The 22,994-nt window shown below is 45.3% G+C and overlaps 1 protein-coding gene across 9 annotated transcripts in view; it reads left to right on the forward strand.

The window, feature by feature from the left end:
* The window catches only part of PPP1R9A (protein phosphatase 1 regulatory subunit 9A), a 258,577-nt gene that overhangs the window by 220,628 nt on the left and 14,955 nt on the right, over positions 1-22,994 (forward strand). For 6 of the 9 annotated variants that reach the window (XM_030550586.1, XM_030550585.1, XM_030550584.1 and 3 more), the window contains 2 exons: positions 6,830-6,926; positions 7,026-7,103. The exons of the other annotated variants lie outside the window; for them this stretch is intronic. In XM_030550586.1, the coding sequence (XP_030406446.1) occupies positions 6,830-6,926; positions 7,026-7,103 (175 nt within the window). The remainder of the gene's footprint in view (positions 1-6,829; positions 6,927-7,025; positions 7,104-22,994) is intronic. 9 annotated transcript variants of the gene reach the window in all.

Below are 22,994 nucleotides of genomic sequence, written 5' to 3' on the forward strand. Positions count from 1 at the left end.
CATGAGCACAGAAAACTTGCCCCAGTATTTTTAGAAATATCTCCTTTACTACCAAGGAAGAATGTAGCACATCTCTACCTCTATACAACACTGTCCTCGGGAGCCAAAAAATCTTGCTGTGTTATAGGTGAAACCGCGTTATATCAAACTTGCTTTGATCTGCTGGAGTGTGCAGCCCCGCTCCCACGGAGCACTGCTTTACTGCGATATAGCTGAATTTGTGTTATATCACGTCGCATTATGTTGAGGTAGAGGTGTATAACTATTTAATTGGCTTAGATTTCTCTGCTACTGTGCTATCAGAGAAATACCATCCCGAATTATAACAATAAAGGAAATATACAAATTGAAATCTTAATTTTCCTGGACCAACACGTAGTCTTTTGATATTTGAAAATGTGCAGGATGTTATTCACGAGGTCAGATTAAATTTCATATTGGTTTCCTCTGGCCTTAAAATCTATTAAATCTATGAAAGTATTGTTTGATCATTAGCAAATAATATATTAGTATCAGAGGGGTAGCTGTGTTAGTCTGGATCGGTAAAAAGCGACAAAGAGTCCTGTGGCACCTTATAGACTAACAGACATATTGGAGCATAAGCTTTAATAAAACACCTGTATGGATATTGTGTAGCGTTCTAGTTAGTGACAAGTTCTGAAGGAACACAAATATGAATTTGGAGAACTATTAACTGTGGTGTGTAACCCACTTAAATCAGCCTCTGTACCAGATGACTAGAGGTGAGCTAATGTAATGCGGATTTTTTTTAACGGTTCCAGAATCAGTCCTGACAATCCTGGTCCTGGTAAGCCTGATTTCTGTACCAGGCAAATTGGTTGGAATATAGTAAAAAACAGAATTATCAGACACATAGATTAACATGATTTAGTACGAAAGAGTGAACATGACTTTTATAAAGGGAAATCATGCCTCACCAATGTAGTAGAATTTTTTGAGGAGGTCAGCAAACATATGGACAAAGGTGATCCAGTGAACACAGTATACTTGAACTTTCAGAAAGCCTTTGACAAGATCCCTCACCAAAAGCTCTTAAGCAAAGTAAGTAGATATAAGATAAGAGGGAAGGTCCTCTCATGGATGAGTAACTGGTTAAAAGACAGGAAACAAAGGACAGGAATAAATAGTTTTCAGAATGAAGAGAGGTAAATAGTGGTGTCCCCGAAGCATCTGTTCTGGGACAAGTGCTCTTCAACATATTTGTAAATGATCTGGAAAAAGAGGTAAACAGTGAGGTGGCAAAATTTGCAAACAATACAAAATTACTTAAGGTAGTTAAGTCCAAAGCTGACTGCAAAGAGCTACAAAGCAATCTCACAAAACTGGGTGGCTAGGACACAAAATGACAGATGAAATTCAATATTGATAAATGCAAAGTAATACATATAGGAAAATATCATTCCAACAATGTATACTAAATGATGGGGTCTAAATTAGCTGTTACCACTTAAGAAAGAGATCTTGGATCATTGCGGATAGTTTTCTGAAAACATCCGCTCAACGTGTAGTGATGGTCAAAAAAGCCAACAGAATGTTAGGAAGCATTAGATAATAAGACAGTAAATATTATAATGCCACTATATAAATCCATGGTATGCCCATACCTTGAATACTGTGTGCAGTTCTGGTCTCCGCATCTCAAAAAATATATATTAGAATTGGAAAAGGTATAAAAATGGTAATGATTAGGGGTATGGAATGATTCATTAGGAGAAGAGAATAAAAAGACTGTTCAGCTTGGAAAAGAGATGACTAAGGGAGGTTATGATAGCGGCATATAAAATCATGAATGGTGTGAAGGAAATGAATAAGGAAGTGCTGTTTGCCCCTTCACATAACACAAGTACTAGGGGGCCACCTGATGAAATTAATAGGCAGTAGGCTTAAAACAAAAGGAAGTATTTCTTCATACAACACACAGTCAACCTGTGGAACTTGTTGCCAGGCGATGTTGTGAAGGACAAAAGTATAACTGGGTTCAAAAAAGTGTTAGATAAGTTCATGGAGGAAAAGACCATTAATGTCTATTAGCCAAGATGGTCAGGGATGCAACCCCATTCTCTGGATGTCCCTAAACCTCTGACTGCCAGATGCTGAGACTGGACAATGGCGTATGGATCACTGGATAATTGCCCTATTCTGTTCATTCCCTCTGAAGCATCTAGCATCAGCTATTGTCCGAAAACAGAATACTGGGCTAGATGGACCATTGTGTCCAGTCTTATGTTCTTCCAGCATTATGATCCAGGCATGCACATTTACTAGGAGATAATGGCATGCAATCTAATCCTTTTCAGTCAATCTGTTTATATGCAAACTAGTTAGTTTATAATATCTCTTGCATGATGCCAGGGACAGCCAGACAATGGCACAAGTAGGCAGTTCATTTCTGTACTCCATTCAGAAGGCTGTCCATTTCACAGTTTCAGAATGCAAGGCCCTCATGAACCTATTATCAAGGAGGAGGGCAGGTAGTTTTGGCAGGGATAACGTGGAAAGTTGTTAAAATGTGCCAGTGCAGTCTATTCTAAAACATCTCATTTTCTCAGAAAGAGACATGTTGTCAGTATACACAGAAAGCACTGACAGAATAAATTGTGCCAGATCGATAGAACTGTGTCAAGACCCTTACTGTATCTGTTGTGGGGGCAATACTTCGAGAAGGTGACCAGGCAGCAAGATTGAAAGTCAGGGTAATGGAGGCAAGTAGGGAGGCTCCACATATGTGATGGAGTGAAAAGGGGCTATTTCTTTTATATTCTAAATTAGCAAAAGACCAGTTCCTTCTAAAATCTAGTATTAATTTATTACCCGTGTAAATCCTTATCTGCAGATCCTAACTCACCAAAATAGTCTCATTGAGTCCCATGGAAATAAATAAGGTTTTACAGGACTAGCCCCAAAACATGTATAATCCAGAAAAGCCATGTTTGTTTTTCAGTTGTTAGTACATTTTATTTTTAAAAAATTGAAATGTGTTTCACAACTTTTGTAGTGTTCGTCTTCCCAATCGTTTCAGCTCTGCTCTTCTTCCTCTCGTTCTTTTTTCATTGTCCTCTCTTCATGGTAGATCCTCAAAGCTCTTTGTTATAATGATGAAAAATGTACAAAAAACCTCTATCACAGCTTGTTTCTCTGCTTTGAGTTATGGATATAGATGATATTCTAATGCAGAAACTGGGCTTCTCTGTACATAGCACAAACATTTAAAAATCGAGACACAATTTCAAACCAAAGTGAATGCTGAATATCAACCTGGATTTGATCTTGTTTTGTAGCTGGTGTTTTGGTGTTTTCACTCTGTCACTTTCCTTTGTGCCTGTCACAATCCCAACACACATTGTAGATTCATTCATTTCAATTTTATTCTGATTTTAAATAACAGTGATAAAATAAGGGAAGTAGTCTGGGAATTCCTAATGCTAAAGAAAACAGAGCACAATCTTTTCACTGAGAATCTGAAAAGTTTTAAAACTGTTAAATGACAAGAATACACAATAAAGACAAAAGAGACAACTTAAAACAATCTACTTTCTGTACACTGGGGTAAAAATTGCATAGTAGTCTCATCAGCCTTTGTTGTAGGATGGATTGCTGCTCGAGAGTTTGGCGTGTGTTTTGCCGCTTTGTGTACTACCACTTTTATTCCTGGGAGAATTCTGCTCCAAAAAATTAAAAATTCTATGCCCAATATTTTAAAATTCTGCATATTTTATTTGTCAAAATAACAATATAATCAGGTTAGTTTCAATTATTTTCGTAATTTATTTCAAAATACCTATCAGCAAGTATGTCTGTAACAGTGCAGACAGCAAAAAAGATGCAGGAAATATTTTTTGACAAATAGTTTCCTTACTAGGTGTGTTAATACAGAATTTTGAGTCATATTCATTTAAACTACAATACAGAACTGTATTTCCCACACCCCTCAAAAGCAGTGGAAAGGCTTCAGGGGGTCTGGGTAATGGAAGAACTGAGGGAGAGGGAAATAATTGCTGGCAAGGAGCCTGGGAGTGAACTGGGAGGGTTATTGGGTGTGGGTGGGAGAAGTACGCAAAGTTTTTTTGGGGGGAGGGGGGTCCTCCCCCGTGCAGGCCCTGGCTTACTCCTAGCCTCTCCCATTCAGTCAGGCACATCTGCTCCTGTCTCTGTGTGTCCCTGCACATCCCTGCCCCATCCCCATACATCCCTGCACCCTCACTCAGATACCACTTCTCCCCTCCGTCCCCATGTCCCTGCACCTCCATTTAGCCATTCCTGTGTTTCCATGTTGCCCATACTCCCACTCAGCCACCTTATCTCCATGTGCCTGTGGACAGCGCATAGAGACCCCCAGCCCCTCTACCTAGGGTCCGTAGGGACATGCCATCCACTTCTGGGAGCTGCGCGGAGCCAGGGCAGGCAGGGAGCCTGCCATAGACCCGCTGTGCCGTGGACTGGGAGCCGCCTGAGGTAAGCGCCACCCGGCCACAGCCTGCACCCCGAACCCTCCCCTACATCCCAACCCCCTACCCCAGAATCAGAACCCTCTCCCATACCCTAACTCCCTCCTAGAGCCCTCACCCCCCAACCCTCTGCCCCAGCCCAGAGCCCCCTCCTGTACCCCAAACCCCTCATCTCCAGCCTCACCCCAGAGCCCACACCCCCTCCTGCACCCAAGCCCCATCCTGGAGCTCTCATCCCCACCCAAACTCCAACCTTCTGCCCCAGCCTGGTGAAGGTGAGTGAGGGTACGGGAGAGCGTGTGATGGAGGGGGATGAAGTGAGCGGGGCAGGGGCCTCAGAAGGGGCAGGACAGGGTTGGGGCCTCGGGGAAGAGGCGGAGCAAGGGCGTTCAGCTTTGTGCAATGAGGAAGTTGGCAACCCTGCTTCTGAACCCCCTCAGCAGCCTCATGTGCCCCACACTGTCCATCCCTCCATATCCTGTCTCCCCTCCCCTGGTTTCGTGGGCAGGATGCTGTGAGAAAAGCAGCCTCTCCTCCTCCCTCTCCATAGCTTCCTGCCCTCTGATCTGGTGCCACAGCAGCCTCTGGTGGGCAAAAGGTGTAACTGCAGCACCTGTCCAGCAGAATCTATTTTCTGCAGAGACAAAAATCTTCAGGGGACATGAATTCTGCACATGCGCAGTGGCACAGAACTCCACCAGGAGTATATTCTTTGACTCTCCTTTTGGAAATTTGATGCTTGTTTTCTGTTTCAGCATAAGGCCAGGTGTCAGATCTTCATGAATGCCTTATGTAAGACACAAACCATAGTTGCTGTAAACAACTTGTTTTTAGAATGTGTTGTGTTTCTTGGCCTACCACATCATGCCTCATGAGTCGCTTGTGCATTGCTTTTATTTCATGAACAAAAAATGCCAAAATGTTATTTCCAGTGTAAAATATTTGTTTCTTAGTTGCTGCACTGCACCAAACTATTTTTGAGGAAGCCCTGAATGATTCTGCAAGCTGTTCATACTAGTGCAGCCCTGCGCCTCTGAAAAGCCCCTTTGAATGGGTAGCATGCAGGGTAGGGGACTTAGAGGGCAAAGCTGTGCTTGTGATAGTTTTTGGTTTTTGCTTGTATAAAATCAACAGACCCCAGTCGTTGTCGGCTGGGATCAAACCCTGGGACCTTGGGATCTTAACGCATGAGCCTCTACTGCATGAGCTAAAAGACACATGTCTCTTAGCCAAAGCTGTAGCAGTCTCATCAATGTCGAGCTGGTTTAGCTGCCACTAGAGGGGAACAGATTGCCACACCAAGCAGGCATGGGTTATGTTTGCTTGCTTATTTATTCTTAATTCTGAGGGCTTGATTTACGCCAGTGAAATCAGGAGTATATCTAGTGAAGCCAATGGAGTTGTTCCAGTGTAGAACCAATGTAAATGCGATCAGAATCAGGATGTGAGACTGTAGTGTAAAAGACATGAAGAAACCTAAGGAAACGAGTGACTGATCTTCATTCATTCCTCGTAGAATACTTAGACATGGTCAATCAAACCCATGTTTGTCTGAAATTTTTTAACTGCTATATTTTGTTTTGTTTTGTTTGCTTTAAGGATTTTACAGCACTTATGTATAGTCAGTTTCACTGTTTTGACTGTAGGGGCTTTATCTATTTCCCCTTTTGTTTTTTTTAGGGTTATCAGATAGTAACAGAGAGGGGAAAGAGATGATTGTAAAATGGCAGAGATTGCCATCGGGTCTCAGAGCAGTTGTAGAAATGGAAGCTATTTTAAACTCATTTTTACAAATTGACTAGATTGCAAGATGACTGTGTCTCCTTTGATCAAGTCATGAAAACAAAATAGTTTATTACCTCTTGGCACTCCCGTCATAAAAATTATCCAGTTATACAAAGCTGCTGGAGTCTTTCAGAACAGATATTCAACAGCCATCTTTGACAGTAAAGTATACCCCAAAAAAGCTTGTTCTTGGCAAAAATAGAAATTAGATAGATCCTCTAGGGGTTTAAAAATGACTCATTTTTCATATATCTCCTTATTAGCCTTCTGTGTGGCCTGCCTAAGTACAAATTCTTACATTAAAACTCAGTTCAAATAAGTCCCCCCCCGTTTTCCCTTCAGTACTTTCTCTCAAGTTTCAAAGCAGTTCATTGAGGTACTTCCTATACCATTTTTACCACTTCTTCTCAAGGAAGGGAAGTTATTTCTGTAGTTGCACCTAATTAAATGACACGCCCCACTATTTATATAGATATATAGTGTGTATGTATGTACAAATGCACATGTACATAAACTCTTCTGGAGTTACTGTTTAATATCAGATAAAATAATAATGTGTATTTTTTTCATGTATAAAGATATCCTGTGTGGTCACACAGGTCCCCAGTCATCAAGAGCAACCAGCCCTACTATGGGGCAGGCAGAAAAAATAAAGCGAAAGCTTGTGGATCTTGGGTAAGCATTTTTTTTATTTAAAAACTAGATTACTATTAGAAGGGGATGGAAAGCTAAATTTCAAATGACATTTGTTGATGGTCTCTAATCTTGTTATAGGGCTCCCTTGAGAAGGAGTTCCCACAAGGGCAAGAAATGCAGAGAGAGAGAAGTCATTAGAGTGGCCTGTGGCACCAGGTATGGGTAAAACAACAAAGATGTAATCCGTCTCATCCTAAAATCCTTGGCAAAACTGTGCAATCCAGGAGATGAAACCACTGATAGTCCACCTTTCCTGTGTATTGCTAAAATCAAGTTATATCCCAGGGGCCAAATTCTGCTCTTATTAGCTTCCATGTACCCCTGTTATAGCCTGTTGTTTTTAAGGAGAAACTGACATTGATGGGAGAACATTTTAACAAATAGCAAAATAATAAGTACTCATACTCTAAAAATAGATTGAGCCACATGGTGCCCAAGATAGGCCTATGCGCCCATTGACAACGATGGGAGTGGCACACACACATTAGTAGAATTCACACACACACACACCTATATAAAATATTAGGACTGTCAAGCGATTAAAAAAATGAATCACGATTAATCGTACTGTTAAGCAACAAAAGAATACCATTTATTTAAATATATTTCGGGTGTTTTCTACATTTTCAAATATATTGATTTCAATTACAACACAGCATACAGAGTGTACAGTGCTCACTTTATATTTTTATTACAAATATTTGCACTGTAAAAAAACAAAAGAAAAGAGATTTTTCAATTCACCTAATACAAATACCTTAGTGCAGTCTCTTTATCATGAAAGTTGAACTTACAAATGTAGACTTATGTACAAAAAATAACTGCATTCAAAAAAATACAACAATGTCAAACTTTAGAGCCTACAAGTCTCCTCAGGCTACGTCTAGACTACCTGCTGTATCGGCGGATTAAAATTGATTGCTCGGGGATCGATATATCGCGTCTCATCTAGACGCGATATATTGATCCCCGAGCGTGCTTATATTGATTCCGGAACTCCACCAACCCCAACGGAGTTGCGGAATCGACAGGGGGAGCCGCGGACATCGATCCTGCGTGGTGAGGAAGGGTGAGTAATCCGATCTTAGATATTCGACTTCAGCTACATTATTCACGTAGCTGAAGTTGCGTATCTAAGATTGATTTCCCCCCGTAGTGTAGACCAGCCCTCAGTCCTACTTCTTGTTCAGCCAAATGCTTAGACTAAGTTTGTTCACATATGAAGGAGATAATGCTGCCTGCTTCTTGTTTACAATGTCATCTGAAAGTGAGTACAGGTGCTCATATAGCACTGTTGTAGCCGATGTCGCAAGATATTTACATGCCAGATGTGCTAGCAATTCATATGCCCTTTCATGCTTCAACCAGCATTCCAGAGAACACGTGCCTATGTTGATGACGGGTTCTGCTTGATAACAATCCAAAGCATGTTCGTTTGCATCATCTGAGTCAGGTGCTACCAGCAGAAGGTTGATTTTTTTCTTTCGGGTGGTTTGGGTTCTGTAGTTTCTGCATCGGAATGAAGCTCTTTTAAGACTTCTGAAAGCATGCTCCATACCTCATCCCTCTCAGATTTGCAAGACACTTCATATTCGTAAACCTTGGGTCGAATGCAGTAGCTATCTTTAGAAATCTCACATTAGTACCTTCTTTGAATTTTCTGAACTCTGCAGTGAAAGTGTTCTTAAAACAAACAACATGTGTTGGGTCATCATCCGAGACTGCTATAACATGAAATCTACGCAGTATATGGGTAAAACAGAGCAAGGGACATCCAATTCTCCTCCAAGGAGTACAGTCGCAAATCTAATTTATGTATTTTTTTAATGAGCGTCATCAGCATGGAAGCATGTCCTCTGGAATGGTAGCCGAAGCATGAAGAGGCATATGACTGTTTAGAATATCTGGCACATAAATACTTTGCAATGCCAGTTACAAAGGTGCCATGTGAATGCCTGTTCTCACTTTCAGGTGACTGTAAATAAGAAGCAGGCAGCTTTATCTCCTGTAAATGTAAACAAACTTGTTTGTCTTAGTGACTGGCTGAACAAGAAGTAGGACTGAGTGGACTTGTAGGCTCAAAAGTTTTACATTGTTTTATTTTTTAGTACGGTTATGTAACAAAAAAACCCTACATTAGTAAGTTGCAATTTCTTGATAAAGAGATTGTACTACAGTACTTCTATGAGGTGAATTGAAAAATACTATTTTTATCATTTGTACAGTGCAAATATTTGTAATCAAAAATAATAAAGTGAGCACTGTACACTTTATATTCTGTGTTGTAATTGAAATCAGTATACACTTCTACCTCGATATAATGCTGTCCTCGGGAGTCAAAAATCTTGCCGTGTTATAGGTGAAACCGCATTATATCGAACTTGCTTTGATCTACCAGAGTGCACAGCCCCGCACCCCCGGAGCACTGCTTTACCGCATTATATCCTAATTAATGTTATATCGGGTTGCATTATATCAGGGTAGCAGTGTATTTAAAAATGTAGAAAAATGTCCAAAAATATTTAATAAATTTCAGTTGGTATTCTATTATTGAACAGTGGAATTAAAACTGAGATTAATTGTGATTTAATTTTTTAAACTGTAATATATTTTTTTAGTTCATCCCGGTGAGTTAACTGCGATTAATCGACTAATCTATAAAATATATGTGAGGCCCTTTACCCTAAAAGCTTGACACAGTGTTTCACCAAGCACTGAAAAGCAGCCTCTGATGAGATGGAGGACAGCAAACCTTAAGTACATTTTGCAGCAGCCCTATAAAACAGCTGATTTCAGAAAGTGAACAGCTTCATAATAATTTAAAGATACATAGGAAAATTACATATTAGAATTAACTGCTTAATGAGACACCATCTTCAGCACCTCTGTTCATTCAAACTCAAAAACCCAGAAATGGCAACACCGCACCTCTTTCCCACACGACATATAGTGAACTTTCCTTGAAGATCTCCTGTGCAAGTACTAAGGAGCTCTGGCCAGATCTCAGACCTAGGTCATATGGCTGCAGGCATGAAAGGGCGAGTCTTTTTGTTAAATGCCAAAAAAGGTGGAATAATACATTCTAAAAACTATAAAAAAAACAAACTGATCTAAAACTAACAGAAAGGAACACAAATGCAAAAGAAAAACAATACTATAAATGAACAATCAAAGTAAATAAATTAATCCAACTGTGAATTCTCTGCAGAAACATCATTTTGACTTGGGCTCATGGACAGTGATTTTTGGAACTCTTCTGACATTCTAACTTACAGATACGTTTAAAACTTTTTACAAGCGTTAAGCCAAAGTTCTAACCTTATATCTGAGAGGAGGATTGTTGTGCTGAATATAATGTTCTAGACTGGTGCACACGACTCCCGGTGATGTCAGTGAGAGCAGTTAGCCATGTCTCATTCTGGGGGTAAATCACTGCAGCCCCATTGAAATCAGTGGAGCTACATCTGTTTACACCATCTGAGGACCTGACTCATTGTGTGTCTCTCTAAGGCTTCGTAGAGCTTGTGCTATATATTGCTGCATGTCTCTGGGGAAAGAGAGAAATTTGTAAAAGAAAACTGTGTTCAGTGATGTGTATCTGTGAGAGATCTAGAGTCTTTAGTGAGTATATTTAGCATTTGAATGACAAACCAAAGGGAAAAAAATGAATCTTGCCTTGCCTGTGAGAAATAACCCTTAGAGTAGAATTGTTTTCTATTTGACTGTACAAAATATTTCTTCTTTCCTGTGAGAAATAGTCAAGAGCAGGCTGAGAATCAGTGAATAGTGAAATATAATCCTGATAATTCATTTCTAATAGCCTTTCATTTTTCACTGCTGCATATGCCTGCTTTTGGATTCAGTTGTTGAAGGCAAAGATTGGTATTACCTCTTTCAAAATTCATGAGCTTTTACAATTCTCATTATGCCTCTGTAAATGGGAACATTATTATCACTGTGTAACGTTTTAAAGACTGCTTATACTTTCCTTTGCTTCTGACACTAAAGAATTTGCTTCTCAAGATCTTTGGATTCTAGGGAAAGATGCTTTCCCTAGAATCCAAAGATGAGGAAGCTCTTTGAACACAAGTGACCGATCCCATGACAACATCCTATTATAATGCTTTGTTCCCATTAGAGCGACTGATTGATATAGAATTAATCATTTTGTCAGATACATGCTTCATACACTATTTTGCCATTGTTGGCATTTGTACTGATTGTACTCTCCTTTGTTACCACCACTGGTCATAGATAAATCAGAACTGCCTCAGTTCTGCAATGCAGATGGGAAACATGAGCTCTCCTGCCCATGTAGCAGAATGAGCCTACATGTTATCAAGCCCAGCAATGTAGAGAACACCTCTATTCTTCCCTGCACAGCAAGATTTTAGAAAAGGGCTGGGGTAAGCTTAAGGGAGGAGCAGGAGTGAGGCTGATGGATCTTCCACTATGTGGATGGCCATCTTTACTGTGGAGGGGGATTCCTGCTCTGCCGCTATGGGTGGACCTTAGGCCAAACATGGCTACTCATTGGCCTAGAGCAATCAGGCTTGTCTGCTCCAGCCAGAGAACAGCTGATCATTTTCTGCTTACTGTAGTTAAATAAGCTGCTTTTTTTTACAAGCTGAAGTTGCATTACATGTTTTTGTAAACGTACATGGTCATTTGTCCAGCATTTCTCTGGGCTGGCAATAGAGTTCAGTTAGTATTAATGGCCTGTACTTAGAGATATGGTACGGTCAGAAAAAACAACACTTAGGCACTGTTCAGTTCTTATCTGCCACCAACTTGCTTTGGTGGTCATTTACCCTCTCTTTGCCTCAGTTTCTCTATCTGCAAAATGGGTGCAATACTGTTATACCAATTATATTAGACCAGTAAAAACCAGCAGGATCTTATTAAAGGGGACAAGGCAAAGATGCCACATTTATTATGATAACAATTTATGACTAATAACTAATATCTTAATTCTTATACACACACATTATACCTATTACCTATACACACACACACACACACATATTCACATTATACCTAATACCTATACATACACACATTCACACACACACACCTACATTCATCAGGTGTTCTGCAGCTGCTGCATAGTTACCAGTCCTGAAGATAGCTTAAGTTCATGGCTTGATTTTGCAGCTTGGGTTCGTAGCTTGTGGCAGCCAACTGGCCAGGAAAGCTGGGCACAAGGCTGAGCTGGATCTCTGTTGGGCAGGCACCGATGTTCTTCCCTGTTGGCAGCAGAATGTTACCCAGAGTCTCTCATCTCACCCTTCTTTTTTATAGACTTTTAGTTTGGATTCAAAGTCTGTAGGTCTTGCTGTGTCACGCTGCCTCTGGGTTTAGATTGATCACCCATCAATTGCAGGCGTGACTTTCAGCCTTGGACCTGGCTTTGATCTTCCTTCTGTTGTTCTGTTGTCCTTTTCTTTTTAGGGTGGATGCTTCTTTCTTTGTTTAGGGCTGTTGTCTAGGTCTTCAGCCGTTGGTATTTGAACTTTATCTCATCAGGACAGGCTGGGGCTGGAGGTTGATTCCATCGTTCATACATACCTCATTCACACATCTAAACTAAACTAATAAGATTACAGCAGGGTTTGCAAAAATGAAGGTTGGAGGAAGCTTTTACAAAATGGAGTGAGTGTTTTAAAATGGGGTTTGAATTACAATATGGAACAGAAGTTACAGTATAGGCAAGTGTAGTGAATGGTGAACAGAAGTTACATTAATAAAGTGAACAATTGAAAATAATTTCATTTATCAGTCCTACATTGTCCCCCTTTTGACCCTTCAATCCAGGGGCATTGAATGGGTCACACTTTATGTAATTGTTTCAAGGCAGAACCAACATAACAGTTAGGATTACTAATAGGACAATGAGGGGATGAAAACTTATATTTTGAACTGCTGACCAGGTGGGCTGCTTCTACAACACTTTGCCCCTTGAGTTATGACCATTACAGTAGTTGTTTTTCATTGTAGGGCAAGGTGATCTGTTGCAAACAAACCAAATAATTATAACTAGGTGAATATAACTAAACCTATTACAATTGACTAAACACCAGATATAACCTACACATAAATGAAAACGATTATAGTTACAATAATTGGGAATACAATAAAACCATTACAATCATTGGGTACATTGACAAATAAAATGAGGACCACGTTTGATGCAGCAATAGCCATCAAATAATAAAAGTTACTGAAGTTAGGACCTCCTTAAGCACACACAACAAATAAGATTTTGTAGGAGGACCACAGTTGTTATGCAAGGTTAAGCTGATTTGGACTTAAACTAACATTTTGTTGCTAAAATGTTGCAGAATCCCCTATTTTTAACAGTTGTTTTTAAGAGGTTTCTGGGGACCTGAAAGATGGGACCCTACAATTATGGGCCAAGGATTTACAAGTTATGAGGGCCCAAGAACTACCCTTTAGGGCTTGGGGGAGTAGAACCAGAGTGCATAGAGGAAAGTGTGGAATTAACAATATAAGTAAATGTAACTAACAATACAAATGTATCAATAACAAAAATTAACAACAAAATGACTATTAGATAACCTAACAAAAAATAAACCTGATGCACTGGGGACCAAAGTTTTTTGGACACAAGTGGTGATTGCTAAGTTGGATGGACTGGGGGGAAAGTAGAGAGAGGAAAAGACATTTGTCCTGTCTAGTGTAGTATTTCTTCTTTTTTTTCTGGACCCAATGCTAGCACAGGACACCACTAGAGACAGACACAGAACATGCAACACAGAACACTGAACACACACCACTAGAGACAGACACAGAACTTGCAACACAGAACACTGAACACAGACTTTGTCGCAACACTATAACCATGGTATTTTATAACTCTTCAGCTGGTACCAGCTCTCCTGATGTTCTGGTTCAGAGCCTGAAAAATAGAAGCTTAGAAACAAATTAGCACAGTGCTCCCACATGGCAGACCCTGCTCAGTCTTTGCCACAGTGTGTTTGGTACTTGGGGCTGCACAAATGCTAATTAAGTGGTGCATTTCTTTGAGTTTAAATTTTTTATTTTAAAATCCCCAGCCACTTTGCCATGGCCTGGAGGTTTGAGGCAGAAGCAGGCACTGTTGTTACTTTTGCAATGGCATTTTGGCCCTGGGAGGAGGAATCTACCCAAATATTCCCCTTTCCACTCTCCAGAGAGGTCCCAAAAATTTGCCCCTTCTGAGGTCTCAAATGTTTCTTTTTCTGACATTACTGCTGCTGTAAGATGTGAGAGTGCTGTTTTAACTCTCTGTACTCAACCTTAAGGGCATCTAACTAGGTTTGAGTACGACATACATTTTTATTTCTCTGCTTTTGCAGCAGGAGGTTGTAAATCTTGGTGCAGTTTTTCATTTTTACAGGCTGTTAGGTGGAGGTTGCTGTTATTACAAGCCTCCCACAGCAGGCAGATCCCTGCAGCGTCTCTTTTTGTTGCATTTGGGGGTTTACTGAGGATATATTGGGCCAACCTATGCTCTAGATCCGAAATGGTGCAGATATCTGCAAGGGCTTGTTCAGTCTAAGGACTGTGCCCATATCTCTGCAGGATTTGTTTAGAAGGCATTATCTCTTTAATAAAAGGTGAGGTAGAAGCTACTTTTGACTCCATTCCTCCCTCTGAGACTGTTTTCCCTTGCCTTTTCTTAAACATTTTTTAATTTTGTTCAGCAAGCAGCACTGCTGGCCCCTGGGACCCTCTTGCTGCCCCTGATTTTTCTCTTTCTTTCTTTGTTTCTGCTACCTCTTCGGAGGCCAGCAGATTTAGTTAACAATTTTATGTTTTCTGCTACCTATGCGGAGGCCAGCAGGTTTTGTTGACAATTTTATGTTTTTCTGCTACCTACGCAGAGGCCACCAGGTTTTGTTAACAATTTTATGTTTTTCTGCTACCTACACGGAGGCCAGCAGGTTTTGGTTAACCAAGAATAGAACCGTGCTCTGTAGAGCTGGTTGTGTGCACACAGATTGGTTTACAATAAGTGAGGCAAAAATACCAATAATCCCTCTTTTGCTATTCTCCACCAAAATGTTATACCAATTATATTAGACCAGTAAAAATCAGCAGGATCTTATTAAAGGGGGCAAGGCAAAGATGCCACATTTATTATGATAACAATTTATGACTAATAACTAATATCTTAATTCTTATACACACACATTATACCTATAACCTATACACACACACACACACACACACATTCACATTATACCTATTACCTATACACACACACACACACACACATTCACATTATACCTAATACCTATACACACACACACATACACACATTCACACACACACACCCCTACATTCATCAGGTGTTCTGCAGCTGCTGCATAGTTACCAGTCCTGAAGATAGCTTAAGTTCATGGCTTGATTTTGCAGCTTGGGTTCGTAGCTTGTGGCAGCTAACTGGCCAGGAAAGCTGGGCACAAGGCTGAGCTGGATCTCTGTTGGGCAGGCACCGATGTTCTTCCCTGTTGGCAGCAGAATGTTACCCAGAGTCTCTCATCTCACCCTTCTTTTTTATAGACTTTTAGTTTGGATTCAAAGTCTATAGGTCTTGCTGTATCACGCTGCCTCTGGGTTTAGATTGATCACCCATCAATTGCAGGCGTGACTTTCAGCCTTGGACCTGGCTTTGATCTTCCTTCTGTTGTTCTGTTGTCCTTTTCTTTTTAGGGTGGATGCTTCTTACTTTGTTTAGGGCTGTTGTCTAGGTCTTCAGCCGTTGGTATTTGAACTTTATCTCATCAGGACAGGCTGGGGCTGGAGGTTGATTCCATCATTCATACATACCTCATTCACACAACTAAACTAATAAGATTACAGCAGGGTTTGCAAAAATGAAGGTTGGAGGAAGCTTTTACAAAATGGAGTGAGTGTTTTAAAATGGGGTTTGAATTACAATATGGAACAGAAGTTACAGTATAGGCAAGTGTAGTGAATGGTGAACAGAAGTTACATTAATAAAGTGAACAATTGAAAACAATTTCATTTATCAGTCCTACAATAGTTCCTACTTCACAGAGCTGCTGAGGATTAATAAGTAGGTAAATGGTTGTAAATCAGTTTGAAGGCTTGAAGTGATAAGTATTACTTCCCCTTCTTAAAAGTACTGCAGCATGTTAATATATGGGGATATTTGGAAATTGAATTTTTAAAATAAATATGGCTCTAGGTTTTGTACAATCATTATAACTTCATCCAGATTTCATTAGAGCAAATAAACGTCTCCACCCAACAAAATATACTTAGCTCCATGTGCCTGCTCTGAAATCCTAGTGAGCCCTCTTGATCTAGATTGTATTTTTCTAAAGTTAGGGTAACCAACTAAAATGTGTATGCATGAAAGAAGAGCCTTTTGAAGTGTCCCAGCCTTAGGAATATACCCACCATATACAGATAAAAAGCATAAGAAAGACAGAGGGCTAAAATCCTGCTCTGACACCAGTATAAAATTCAGGGGGACTCCATTAATTCCAATGGAGTTATGCCAGATTTACATTGGTGGCCAAGGGTGCTGAAACAATTTGTATAGTAGGAGTGCTGATTGCTATTGAACCAAACTGTAAACCCTCTCTGTGATGGAAACCACTTCAAGCCAGGGGGTGCTGCTGCACCCCAAGTTCTAGCACCTATGCTGGTGCAACTAAATACAGACTTTTGCTGTGAGATCCGGGGGCAGAGTTAAATACATGCATTTTAAAGCAAGAGAACCATTCAGTTCTGAAACAGGCTGTCATAAATCCTGCTCAAAAGGTATCTCAAATTATAGCCAAACTCATGAGTCAAATTCTGGCCTCAATTAGGTCATGGCAGCCCCAGTGATTCTAGAATGTAAAATCTTTGGGCCAGGGGCCAAGACTTTGTAGCTTGTCCATAAAGCACCTAACAAATGGACACAATATAGGTAATAATTTACCCTGTTATTCTTATAACTGTTAGCTTTTCCTTGATGATGACATTCCATTCATTCTATTTTTGTTTTAGCAAAGCTAAGCTCATCATTTGATTAATCTTACCTAAACAAAACTTAATATAGAAAAGTCTTCAAAATTTATGTCAGGATAGTGATATTACCTATAGAGAACTTGAGTTCAAAAACTAGCCTTTCTTCTTCGAGTGATTGCTCACATCCATTCCAGTTAGGTGTGCGCGCCGCGCGTGCACGTTCGTCGGAAACTTTTTACCCTAGCAACTCCAGTGGGCCGGCAGGTCGCCCCCTGGAGTGGCGCCGCCATGGCGCCCAATATATATCCCTGCCGGCCCGCCCGCTCCTCAGTTCCTTCTTACCGCCGTGTCGGTCGTTGGAACTGTGGAGCGCGGCATAGCTGTCCTCCACGTCCCTAGCTCTCCTAGTTTCTATCGCTTGTTTATCGCTTATCTCTAGTTCTATAGATAGTTGTTAATTAGTATTGTTAAGTAGATAGTTTAGTAAATAGCTGTTAAGTAGTTCCTGGCCGGGGGGCTTAGCCCTTCCCGGCACCGGGCGCCAGGCTCATGCCTGTTTCGCCAGGCTTCAAGCAGTGTGCGGCCTGCAAGAAGCCCATGCCTACCAGCGATCCCCACGAAGCGTGCCTGAAGTGCCTCGGGGAATCGCACAGATCTGACAAGTGCCGCATCTGTAAGGCTTTTAAGCCGAGGACAAAAAAGGAGAGGGATCAGAGGCTCCGAACTCTCCTAATGGAGGCGGCACTTGACCCGTCGACTTCGCAGACCGTGGTTTCGGCACCGGCACCGGATCGCTCCGGCACCGAGAAGACTCCTCGGCACCGACCTTCTCCGGCACCGGAATCAGAGCCTAGGCCGTCGAAGTCTAATACTCCGGCCAGGCAGACCCGGCTTGAACGCCCGGCCTCGACATCGGCCGCGGCGCCGCCGGCACCGTCAGCACCGTTGACTCCGGGCCCGGCGGGTCTGTTGAGTCCGGTGCCGCCGAGCTCCCCCATGAGATCTGGGGTTGAGATAATGGTCCCATCCACACCGGAGACCTTCGCCTCGGCTCGGGACCTTATTGCCCTGACGGAGCCTACTCGGCTGCCACCCCCGGTTCCTCCGGTGCGGGTCACGTCCAGAGGCAAGCCCATGATGTCGGCACCGCCCACGGACAGTCGTTCGCCATCCAGGCCCCGACGTCTTGGGCGCTCCAGATTCCGACGCTACTCGCCGCACCGGTCGACCTCCCGGCACCGAGCTGGTGGCAGGTCCCGGTCGACCTCCCGGCACCGAGCTGGTGGCAGGTCCCGGTCCCGGTCGATCTCCCGGCACCGAGCTGGTAGTAGGTCCCGGCACCGAAGCGGCGCCCGGCACCGTGACAGATCCCGGTCCCGAAGCAGCGCCCGGCACCGTGACAGATCCCGGTCCCGAAGCAGCGCCCGGCACCGTGACAGATCCCGGTCCCGAAGCAGCGCCCGGCACCGTGACAGATCCCGGTCCCGATCCCGGCACCGTTATGACTCCCGGCACCGGTCCCCGGCACCGAGACGATCCTCCGTGCCGGCCCGCGCAGACCCGTACCATCCAGGGTCAGCCCCGCCGTGGCCCTCCAGGCAGCCGTCCGTGTCCTCCCAGACGGACAGCGGCTATGCGCTGGGCACCGACCGGCAGGCGGCGCTGTTTGCTGATCCGCCGCTGCAGGACCAAGGCCCCCCACAGTGGGGATTCTGGACACCCTGGGCGTACCATCAGGCCCAGGGCCCCCAGCAGCTCCCTGCTAGGCCGGCGACTGCGGAGCGTAGGGCCCCTGAAGCCTCTTTGTCTCGCCCCCCTCCCTCCCCGGAAGGGGACGAAGGGTCCAAACAGCAGGACTCCGCTGCGGCTCCGGAGACAGAGGCGAGGGCTGAGGAAGACCCTCAGTTGGACACTATTGTGCCTGGGGTCTCATCATCCTCCTCCCCGGATGAGGCGGTGGCGGGTACCTCCTCCAACAGTCCCCCCCCGCTGGATCTCAGGGCGCACCAGGACCTCCTCAGGCGATTGGCTCAAAACCTGAGTCTGCAGGCAGAGGAGGTCTCGGAGATAGAGGACCCAATTGTCACCATCCTCTCTTCCGATGCTCCCACCAGGGTCGCCCTGCCGTTTATACGGACCATTCAGGCCAATGCCAATACTATCTGGCAGTCCCCGGCCTCCATCCCTCCGACAGCGAAAGGAGTCGAGAGGAAGTACATGGCCCCTTCTAAGGGGTACGAATATTTACATGTTCACCCGACTCCCGGTTCACTGGTAGTGCAATCGGTGAACGATAGGGAGCGTCACGGCCAGGAGGCTCCGGCCCCCAAATCCAGAGAAGCCAGGCGGATGGACCTCCTTGGCCGTAAGGTGTATTCAGCTGGGGCGCTGCAGCTCAGGGTCTCTAACCAACAGGCCCTGCTGAGCAGATACGCCTTTAACTCCTGGGTGGCAGTGGACAAATTTAAGGAGCTGCTGCCACAGGATGCTCGCCAAGAGTTCACGGCCATCTTGGACGAAGGCAAGAAGGTCGCGCGCACGGCCTTGCAAGCCTCCTTGGACGCTGCGGACTCGGCTGCCCGTACCCTCGCGTCAGGAGTTACGATGCGTCGCATCTCCTGGCTGCAGGTTTCCGGCCTTCCGCCAGAGCTCCAGCACACGATACAGGACCTTCCTTTCGAAGGCCAGGGCCTGTTTTCCGATAAGACAGACCCCAGACTTAAGAGTTTAAAGGACAACCGGGTCATTGCGCGGTCCCTCGGGATGCACACCCCCGTGACACAGCGTAGACCCTTTAGGCCGCAACAACAGCAGCACCGTCGGCCGTTTTCCCAGTTCCGCCAGCGGCAGGACCCTTACAGGCGCCGCGGCAGGAACGGGAGGCGCAGGCAGTCGGGGAACCAAGGGGGGCAGAACCAAGGCTCCTCAAAACCCCCGCCTGGTCCTAAGCCTTCATTTTGAAGGTGCGCTCGAGGGCGCAGTAACAGTTTCCCCTACGGATCCTTCCCCTCCGTTTTCCAACCGCCTTTCGTTTTTCCTCCCGGCGTGGTCCCAAATAACATCGGACCGCTGGGTCTTGAGCGTGGTGCAGACGGGGTACCGCCTGCAGTTTGTTTCGTTCCCTCCTTCCCGCCCTCCTTCCTCGTCCCTCTTCAGGGACCCCTCTCACGAGCAATTCCTTCGGCAGGAGGTGCAGACGCTCCTCAGCAAAGGAGCTATAGAGGCGGTTCCCGAAAACGAGAAAGGCAAGGGGTTTTATTCCCGCTATTTTCTGATCCCCAAGGCCAAGGGGGGCCTCAGGCCTATCCTCGACCTGCGAGAACTCAACAAATACCTCGTGAAGTTGAAGTTCCGCATGGTATCCCTGGGGACCATCATTCCATCCCTGGATCCGGGAGACTGGTACGCCGCCCTCGACATGCAGGACGCGTATTTCCACGTTGCCATTTGGCCACGCCACAGACGCTTCCTCCGCTTCGTTGTGGGGGCTCGTCATTATCAATTTGCGGTCCTCCCGTTTGGCCTGTCCACGGCCCCGAGGGTGTTTACAAAATGCATGGCAGTTGTCGTGGCGCATCTTCGGCGCAACCGTGTCCACGTGTTCCCTTATCTGGACGACTGGTTGATTCGGGGCACGTCGGAACAGCAGGTGTACAGCCATGTCCGCGTGATCACCGGCATGTTTGCGAGTCTGGGCCTCTTGATAAACACAGACAAGTCCACCCTGAGGCCCACTCAGAAGGTGGAATTTATCGGGGCCGTCCTGGACGCCACTGTGGGCAGGGCCTCGCTGCCTCGGCAGCGGTTCCAGACCATGGCGGCGATCGTTCAACGCTTGCGGTCAGCCCCGTTGACGTCAGTGAGGACATGTCTAACCCTGTTAGGCCACATGGCGGCGTGCACCTTTGTGACCGACTACGCTTGGCTCCGCATGAGGCCTCTCCAGCTGTGGCTTATCAGTCATTACAGACCAAGGCAACCGCTAGACATGTTAATCACAGTCCCCCAGAAGGTCTTAGATTCCCTCGGCTGGTGGGGGGACCAGTCCGTATTGTGTGCGGGTCTTCCCTTTCACCCGTCTCAGCCCTCGGTATCCCTGACAACGGATGCCTCAGATCTAGGCTGGGGGGCCCACCTAGGGACCCTGCGGACGCAGGGCCTATGGTCCCAGGAGGAGGTGGGGCTACATATCAACATGAGGGAGTTGAGAGCGGTCCGCCTTGCTTGCCAAACGTTTTGTCATCAGCTTCAGGGTCGTTGTGTAGCCGTGTTCATGGACAACACGACGACCATGTATTATATCAACAAGCAGGGCGGCACCAGGTCCTCCTCCCTGTGCCTCGAGGCGATACGACTCTGGGACTTTTGCGTAGCCCACTCCATTCACCTCAAGGCTTCCTTCCTTCCCGGAGTACGGAACACGCTGGCGGATCGATTGAGCAGATCCTTCCTGTCACACGAGTGGTCCCTTCGACCGGACGTCGCTCTCTCCATTTTCCGGAGGTGGGGTTATCCCCGGGTGGACCTCTTTGCGTCCAAGGGGAACAGGAAGTGCCAAGCGTTCTGCTCCTTTCAGGGCAGGGAGCCGGGGTCGATAGCGGATGCCTTCCTCATCCAGTGGTCGACCCACCTGTACTATGCGTTTCCTCCGTTCCCTCTGGTTCACAAGGTCCTCCTGAAGGTGCGCAGAGACAGGGCTCGTGTGATCATGGTGGCCCCGGCATGGCCCAGACAGCACTGGTACACCATGCTGCTAGACTTGGCCGTAGCCGACCCAGTTCCCCTGCCCCTTCATCCGGACCTGATTACCCAGGACCACGGGTCCCTCTGTCACCCAGACCTGCAGTCGCTGCACCTAGCGGCGTGGCTCCTGTGTGGCTAACTGGTTCCGAGCTGCGCTGCTCCACGCCTGTGAGAGAGGTGCTCTTGAGCAGCAGGAAACCATCCACAAGAGCCACATATTCGGCAAAATGGAAACGCTTCTCCTGTTGGTGTGTAGAGAGAAATCTCCGCCCTATGGAAGTTTCGGTATCCGAAATCTTAGATTATGTTTGGTCCCTCAAAGAACATGGTCTGGCCTTATCGTCGTTGCGAGTCCATCTGGCAGCTATCTCCACCTTTCACCCGGGTGCGGACGGTCGCTCCGTTTTTTCTCACCCGACGGTGTCGAGATTCCTTAAGGGGCTGGAACGGTTATTCCCTAACGTCCGTCCCCCTGCTCCAACCTGGGATCTTAACCTGGTGTTGTCCCGGCTCATGGGGCCCCCCTTTGAGCCGTTAGCTACTTGCTCCCTGCTTTACCTCTCTTGGAAGGCTGCCTTTCTAGTAGCTATCACCTCAGCTAGACGGGTGTCGGAACTCCGAGCCCTTGTGGTGGACCCCCCATACACGGTCTTCCACAAAGACAAGGTGCAGCTTAGACCACACCCTGCCTTTCTACCCAAGGTGGTCTCAGCCTTCCACGTCAACCAAGAGATTTTCCTCCCGGTTTTTTTCCCAAAACCTCACTCCTCAGGCAGGGAGCAGCAGCTCCACTCGCTGGATGTCCGTAGAGCTCTCGCGTTCTACATAGAGAGGACCAAACCCTTCCGCAAATCCCCCCAGCTTTTCGTGGCGGTAGCGGACCATATGAAAGGGCTTCCTATCTCCTCCCAGAGGTTATCCTCGTGGGTTACGTCCTGTATCAGGACCTGTTATGACTTGGCCCATGTCCCTACGGGCCGTGTGACTGCGCATTCTACCAGGGCGCAGGCGTCGTCGCTGGCTTTCCTGGCCCGTGTGCCCATCCAGGAAATCTGTCGGGCAGCGACCTGGTCATCGGTCCACACCTTTGCTTCCCACTACGCCCTGGTCCAGCAGTCGAGAGAGGATGCGGCCTTCGGAACTGCAGTGCTCCATGCCGCGACTTCTCACTCCGACCCCACCGCCTAGGTATGGCTTGGGAGTCACCTAACTGGAATGGATGTGAGCAATCACTCGAAGAAGAAAAGACGGTTACTCACCTTTGTAACTGTTGTTCTTCGAGATGTGTTGCTCACATCCATTCCACACCCGCCC

Source organism: Gopherus evgoodei, chromosome 2 (genome assembly GCF_007399415.2).
Source record: "Gopherus evgoodei ecotype Sinaloan lineage chromosome 2, rGopEvg1_v1.p, whole genome shotgun sequence".
NCBI lineage: Eukaryota > Metazoa > Chordata > Testudines > Testudinidae > Gopherus > Gopherus evgoodei.